The sequence below is a fragment of the Gorilla gorilla genome, chromosome 17 (assembly GCF_029281585.2).
Source record: "Gorilla gorilla gorilla isolate KB3781 chromosome 17, NHGRI_mGorGor1-v2.1_pri, whole genome shotgun sequence".
Lineage (NCBI taxonomy): Eukaryota > Metazoa > Chordata > Mammalia > Primates > Hominidae > Gorilla > Gorilla gorilla.
Genome location: NC_073241.2, coordinates 61,706,401 through 61,713,208, shown reverse-complemented (window position 1 = coordinate 61,713,208; position 6,808 = coordinate 61,706,401). Strand labels below are relative to the sequence as shown.

General features: G+C 46.3%; 1 protein-coding gene across 2 annotated transcripts in view; it reads left to right on the top strand.

The window, feature by feature from the left end:
- Positions 1 to 1,785: 1,785 nt before the first annotated feature.
- GAREM1 (GRB2 associated regulator of MAPK1 subtype 1) overlaps positions 1,786 to 6,808 on the top strand; it is a 207,214-nt gene continuing 202,191 nt past the window's right edge. For both annotated transcript variants that reach the window (XM_019014065.3, XM_004059305.4), the window contains exon 1: positions 1,786 to 2,039. In XM_019014065.3, the coding sequence (XP_018869610.3) occupies positions 1,919 to 2,039 (121 nt within the window). In that variant the 5' untranslated portion in view covers positions 1,786 to 1,918. The remainder of the gene's footprint in view (positions 2,040 to 6,808) is intronic.

Genomic DNA, 6,808 nt, shown 5'->3' with positions numbered 1-6,808 from the left:
AACTTTATGGACTTCTGATTCTGCATACACTCTATAGTAAAATACTTCCCACTTTTTTCCAAGACTTTTTAAAAAAATCAATGTGAATGACCCAAAGGTCAAAACTTTCAGATGAATTTTGTGAAAATTATCGCTAATGCTTCAAAGTGAGAGGATCAGGAAGGTGGGTGTAGAAGAATCTGTGTTTTTCTTCAAATGTTAATGGAGTGGTTTATTAGCACAGACCTTTTAAGCCAGGCCACGAAAAGGCAGCGGGATGTTTTCAAGTCCCCTTGGGCTGGCGAAGCGGGTACTTGCTGTACCTTATCAAGCACTGAACATTGAATACGTGTTGAAAACAGAGCTGATACGCAACCTTAGCAACCACTCACCTCTGCTATTTTAACAAAATGTTAAGCAAGCGAAAGAAAAAGAAAGACAGAAAGAAAGAAAGCAGATTAGCATACAAGGCAGGACATGCCACCTTTATATTCTGAGCTCTGTCCACAGTGAGCAGGCCATGTCAAACATTGGGAGAGACAGAGAATGATTGATCATGCAAAGCAAACTGTAGGTTTGAATCCCAGCACGGCCATCTACGAGTTATGAAATCTTGCCAAACTACCTAATGTCTTGGTACATATACCTAGAAAAAGAGAATGATCCCAACCTTTAAGATGAGAACTGAATGGGAAAAGCGGGTGAGAACAGCTGACCCCAGCAGCCTCCCAGTAACCTAGTTTTCCCTTCCCATCTCCGTGTCTACGGTGTTTGGTGGCCTCATCAACTCCCGTCGCCTCCAGCAGCTCGTTCACTCAGTGAAGGTCCTAGACCGAATGGCAACCTTCCTGTATGTGGGTACTCATCACCCACCACCTTTCCGCTTTTCGGTGCTTTGCCCTTTTTATCTTATCTAGTAGCCAAAGCTGAGACTGGTGGGAGTCATTTCCAGCTCCGATGGTAGGGGAGTAGGGTTGAGGGGAAACGCCAAGGCGTGCTCCACGCCTGCCGTCCGCAGCCCCGTTGGGCTGTGGTACTCTTCTGACCAAAGTCTGGGTCACCGGGAAGCAAGAGAGAGCGCCACTAAAGCTATCTTTTGTGCCTTGTATTTAGCCACCGCATTGCCAGGATGGGAGTGGAGGCGGACGGTGCCCGACACCACGACTCAGGGAGCGATACCTGAGCTCGCTCGGCAATTCCCGGGCTCCGGGGACGGGCCTGGGCGGGGAAGGAGCCGGGGCGCGCAGCAGCACCCGGCGAGACTGCAGGGCGCCCTAGTGGTCGGACGGGGGAGCGAGAGCTAAAGCTTGCGGAGCGCGCCGAGCCGCGGGCGCTGGCGGCCCCGGCCGGGGAGCTGACGCGAGCCTGCCGGGCCGCGGGAGCTGCGGGAGGCGGAGGCCGAGCTGGGGGCGGAGCGGGCGGCGCCTGGGAGGCGGAGGCGGTGTCTCCCAGAGCTGCGCAGGCGTTGCTCGCACCTTGTTGATTAGTCAGTGCTGGGAGCGCTGCTATGGCGTTTCTCAGACCCGCGGCTCCTCCTCACACGCTCGAGGCGGAGGGAAGGAGGGGTAAGAGGAGGAGGAGGCGAGCGGGCGGCCGCCGCAGCTGCAGACCCAGGGCCAGAGGAGGAGGCGGAGCGGGAGCCGCCGCAGCCACCCGGGCCGCCGCCGCCGCCCGCAGCCGCGGGGCTGCTCTGAGTCTTCTCCGGGCGTGAGGGCACGCGGGGCGCCCCAGCCATGCCCCGCAGCGGCAGCTGAGCCGGGCGCCGGCCCCCTCCCTCCGGACCGCCCCAGTCGCCGCGCCCCCCCGGCTGCCCGCGGCCGGAGCTGCCCGGCGCCTCCCGCGCGCCCCAGACCGCAAGCGCGAGCAGCGGCGGCCGCCGAGGCGCGGGTGGTGCCGGTGGCGGCGGCGGGGGAGCGCGGGACAGGAGGCTTCGGGGAAGATGGACCCGGCGCCCTCGCTGGGCTGCAGCCTCAAGGATGTGAAGTGGAGCTCGGTGGCCGTGCCGCTCGACCTCCTGGTCAGCACTTACCGGCTGCCCCAGATCGCGCGGCTGGACAACGGTGAGTCCCAGCTGGGGCGCGGGGCAGACGGGCGAGGACAGCCGTCTCCACGCGGGTGTGCGCGCGTGTGCTGGAGAGGGTGGGACCCGCGGGGAGTGGGCTGCCCGCCCCTGAGCGCCGGAGTTGGCCCGAGCGGCTGCCGCAGCCCTGGCGCGTTGCTCTCAACTCCCCCCAGCAGCAGACAAGGAGGTGGAAATCAGAGTCCTTGCAGTGTAATTAAAAAGGACGCCCTAAAAAAAAAGTCAACATAGGGAAACCTCTGCAGATCGTAATCTTGGACGCCAGATATCCCTCCCCACCCGCCTGCAAGAATTACTCAACCAGGGAAACCCTGAAGAGTTATCTTAGGCAACTTTCTTGAGAATATCATTGTGCTCCGGGTGGCATCTTAATTTGGGTGCTCTCCTCCCTATCTCCCCCATCCCCCGCCAAACAGATTTAAGAGGAAAAGCTCCTGGGTGACCATTGAAAAGGATCACATTTCTCAGAGACCTTGTATTACAGCTTGTCTGTTTTGTTTAACCCAACTGAAAGTAATTTGGGGCTGTGTGTAGAAAATGTTTTTAGCAGAAGTGATGGTATGCTTAAGGTTAACTCTTAGGTTTAGCGCATTTCCAGTCTGGAAAAAAAAAAAGTCTCCAAAACGTATTGATTCGGAACCTGAGCTCAGAACTAAGAAGGGTGTATTTCCTGAAACTGACCACCAGAAACCCACCCAACTCCTTCCCCCAACTGTTTATTCTGCGGTGTGACAGCTGCAAACACATAGTTGCGCATACTGTCAAGCAAGTAGACACCTTTCAGTTGGAGAGTGATGACACGTAAGGTGGCAATTTAGGTGTGTTTGGTCTTCTCTTGTTTTCATCATAACTTCAGTGGGCTTTGGCGTCATGCGATTTTAGACTGTTTGCAGAAAGAAGCCTGCCCTGCTGTGGGGCAGCTGTGGAAGTACCCGGGCCCAGGCTGGCAGGCAGGCAGAGCTGTGACTACACAGGCCAGGTCAGAAGAACACTAAGCAGAAAGATGTCATTTCGAGTCACAGGCACTAGGGTTACTCCTTGTTTCCTGGGGTAGAAGAGTGGGTAATGTGAGATGTATACATACACAAAGGAGTTTTTATTCTGTTTCTTGTCTGTGGGGTTTGATTAGACATTTGTATATCTGATGTGAAAAATAGATGCAGGAAAGTTCGTGAAAGCTGGAAAACAATCTTGGCTTGCTTGCTATCCTCGTTTGATTGTTGGTAGTAGTAGGGTGCATTGGGAATAAGCTGGAAGTTTTAAAACTAGTAATGAAGTGCAGATCACAGTAGCCGTTGAAGCGGTGGGGTGGGGGCGGGGGGGGGGGGACGCACAGGTGGTGTGTTGAGGCGTTTCTGCTTCGAGTGGGGGTGGGAAAATGTTGTGTGCTTTAAATAGCATCTGCAGACCTGAATTGGTGTGTGTGTTTGTATTCACAGCGTTTCATTTCCTCCTCCAAAATTGTGCATATTGGAAGATTGTGAGTCCTTACCTTTTCCTACCTTCTCTCATCTCTGCACACTGCCACATTTGCTAGCTAGGCAGAGAGCATTGCTGCATGTGGTGTAAAAGCCACTCAAAAGCTTCATTAAACTGAAAGTTTAAAGGGGTGGAATATCTCACTTTCCGACATGACTTTCAGTTTTATTTCCCACTTTTCTATCCCTGCCATTCATAAAAAGGATCTGAATCAGCAGTGTACTCATCCCACACTTCTTTCTAAAATGAGGACGTGGGTAGCAAGTCTTAACACTGTGTCCTTTCAAGCTGCGGAATGGATTTTGATCACTATATGTAATTCCAATTCTTCATTGTAAATTTCTCTTATTTCCTTATTGCCGCTTGAGAATCATAGTGGCACATACAAATTTGGAATCATTGCCAGATACTGCTTTATACCTTGCTTCTTTCACTTAACAATCCCATCTCATTTAAATATTTTTGTCAACATGATTTTTAATAGCTGCCAAAGAGTCCATGGGCTAAGCTATGCCAAGTAATTTCATCCCTTATTGTGGACATTATTAAGCTGTATTATTTTGTGCTATTAAAAATTGTGATGTAATGAATACTGTTGTACATACATGTGGGAGTTTTTTGGTTAGAATATATTTCTACTTTGCTGAACAAGCATGTCAGTCCTATTAAAATCCTTGATACACATTGTCAAATTGCTTTAGAGACTAAAGGAAATCCTCATTTACACCAACGTGAGCATTGTGATAGTATCAGTCTGCCCACATCCTGAAAATATTAAGTATTTACCAAAAAATTCTCTTCTAATTTGATTGGGGAAAGTGTTGTTATAGCAGTTTAATTTGGGTAGACTTTAAAAGAGTCAATCATAGATTCTTTGCATGTTTTTAAACATGTTTCACACAGTTTAGGACAGGTTGAGGACATGCTGGCATATTTATAAATGTTATAGGTGAAATCTTAAGTTTTGTGTTGTCCTCATCCTGTGTTTGCCTTTTCCCCAGTTTTAGTACTGCAGGTACATTTTACATCTGCACACGCCCACCCTATACTTAGACATGAAAGATAGTCATTTTTCAAATCACTTGTTTTTAAAGAGACTAGAACAAAATTGAAAAACATGCCACTAGTTGACATTATGCCAAGAGGAAATGATTGGCTAATTTTAAATAATTTTTAAAGAACATTAAAAAATCTAATTTCACAACTATTGATTATCAGAAGCCTACTATGGGCTGGTACATTTCTAGATGCATAATATGTATTGTCTCAAATCCTCAGCAACACAATTTTTAAGAACTTCAGGAACCTAAGATTCAGAAAAATTGACTTGCCTGAAGACTCGTACCTAGTAAATGGTGGAGTGGAATTTCCAGCCGACCTTCTGACTCTGAAGACTGACCTCTTATCTCAAACTGGGCTACCTCCTGGTGCTAAAGGAGAGAAGGGTTGAAGTTGTTCTGACATCTGCTCTAAATAGGTTCACTGTCTCTCTGAGAGCTTGAGGACTGGAAAGTCAATATTTTAAAAACAGTGTAGACACCAAATTAAGTGCTGGCCTCATCCATCATACATACAACTTTCTGCTTCCCAAAGGAGTGGCTGAAAAGAGGCAAGAGGCAGTGGGGAAGAAGAGGTTACAGAACAGGAGAAAAAAAACATTGGGGTTTGAGGGCCTAGTAACGTAGATGTGTCTGTTGAGATGACTCTTCAGGACATTTGCCATCCTTAGAATATTCACTACACAATATATAAAGAACTCTCCAATTCTTTGCATTATACATGCCACTCCTGAAGTGCCAGGTAGATAGATGTGTTCAATATTACATCCTTGATGGTGAAATTTGCCTTTGTATGATAAGATAAATACAAAATAATTGAGCCTTTATTAATGTTGCCCCATAAGTTTTTCTGGAGAACCCAGAGAAAGGTACTCTAGCAATTCTCCTTGGGAGATTTGATGAGATGTATCTCATCAGCTGAGGTCTAAGCTCAGTCAGCAGTGCAATTAAGATCAGATATTTAAACTGATTGATCATCAGTCTTATAAACTGTTGACTGTAGAACTGGGTTCAGCAAATGTGCTTAGGACCAAGGAGAGGATGGAGAAAATACTAATCCTCCACCCCCCCAACCATCCTCACTCAAAACTGGATGGGTGGGAAATTGTTCATTTTCTCTCTCCTCCTCATTTCATCTTGGATAGACCCTGAAGGCTAGTGTTAGAGTAGCATTCTTACAACCTTTTTGCTTCTATACCTCCTAAAAGATTTGGTGAAACTCTGTCCCTAAGCACATTTTTCAGTTAAATGCTAAAACTTTTCATTCTAAGTTTAAATGCTTGCAGGGGATATAATTTCTCAGCATATTGTGACTATTCATATTTTAAAGTATTACATCATTCTAAAAACTCTAGTAAAATATATATTTGATTTCTAATATCATTTGTTTAAAAATTCATGAGATTCAAGAATCAATCTTTTGAAGGTTAAACATTTTACACCTTTTCTTTATCTCTTTAAATTCTTACTCCATTTCGCTTCCGCTGTACAGAATTCTGTCTCAGTGTAATATATTTTTATGCTTGAAAGTATTCTATTGATCACTCTGCCATACTCTCTGTAACCAAAAAAAAAAAGTATATAGATTGGAATCCAGTATTTCGTATTTATTTTGATCATAAGACTTTCAATATTTAATGATTTCTGGTTGTTTTTTAAAACAAAGAATTGGAAATTACCTGACTTAACAGAAATAGTTGTTACCTAAATAGTGGAGACTTTCACCCTGCAACGTGAATCAATATTTTTGTTCCTTTGTTTCTCTACCCAAGGTCTTTTCACCCTCAGGCAATGCATCTTAGAAAGATGTAGAGAAGGTAATACAAGTGCATTACTTTTGTAAAGTGAGTGAAGAACCATTGTGAAGGGGAGATGGTGAACGACAGCTTCCTTCCATCACAGTGAAGGTCATCACAGGATGGATGTCTAACGCAATCGTGGACCCAAGCCCATTAATTTTTAAACAAGAGTACGTTTGGAAATTTCAAATGTAGAAACTGATTCCTTTACAGTTGTGATGATGAGACCCTTGGGAAGTGTTAGCTTTGCCCCAAACATGTACCCCAGTTTAAAGAATGCTGGTCTAGCACAATAAAAGATGTGTTAATGGCCCTGTTTGCTGAAAGGAAAAGGAAGACCAAGGCTGCATGGAAAGGCAGGGAGAGGGAAGAAAAAGAGTAGGAGACTGCTAAGTAGGTAGAACAGGAGCAGT